We start from the raw sequence: 342 nt of genomic DNA on the forward strand, positions 1-342 counted from the left end.
TGCAATAACATAATTTTTTACAATGAAGCTGGAAGAGTTGAATGAGAACTAACCAGCAGCATCTGAGATTTCATCAGTCTCTCCAATGAGCTTTAAGATGGGAGAAGACCAAACATAAATAGGTACCAAAATAAGGGCAGTGGTCAACAAGATGATCCATGATCTTTGCATGTAAACTCCTAACATTCTAATCTGACCAGCACCATATGCTTGCCCACATAGTGTCTCCAATGCACTCCCCATACCCAACTGTTAATTTGTATTCATTTAACATTATTGTATTTGGAGACATGTACAAAGACACAAATTAAATATACAAAAACAAAAATGCAATATGACATT

The 342-nt window shown here is 35.4% G+C and overlaps 1 protein-coding gene across 1 annotated transcript in view; it reads right to left on the reverse strand.

Moving 5' to 3' along the window:
* Window positions 1-342, reverse strand: part of LOC107647807 (protein DETOXIFICATION 33) — a 6,033-nt gene that overhangs the window by 4,532 nt on the left and 1,159 nt on the right. The window contains exon 2 of the mRNA XM_016351856.2: window positions 54-249. Within this exon, the coding sequence (XP_016207342.1) occupies window positions 54-249 (196 nt within the window). The remainder of the gene's footprint in view (window positions 1-53; window positions 250-342) is intronic.

The sequence above is a fragment of the Arachis ipaensis genome, chromosome B06 (genome assembly GCF_000816755.2).
Source record: "Arachis ipaensis cultivar K30076 chromosome B06, Araip1.1, whole genome shotgun sequence".
In the NCBI taxonomy this organism is placed as follows: domain Eukaryota; kingdom Viridiplantae; phylum Streptophyta; class Magnoliopsida; order Fabales; family Fabaceae; genus Arachis; species Arachis ipaensis.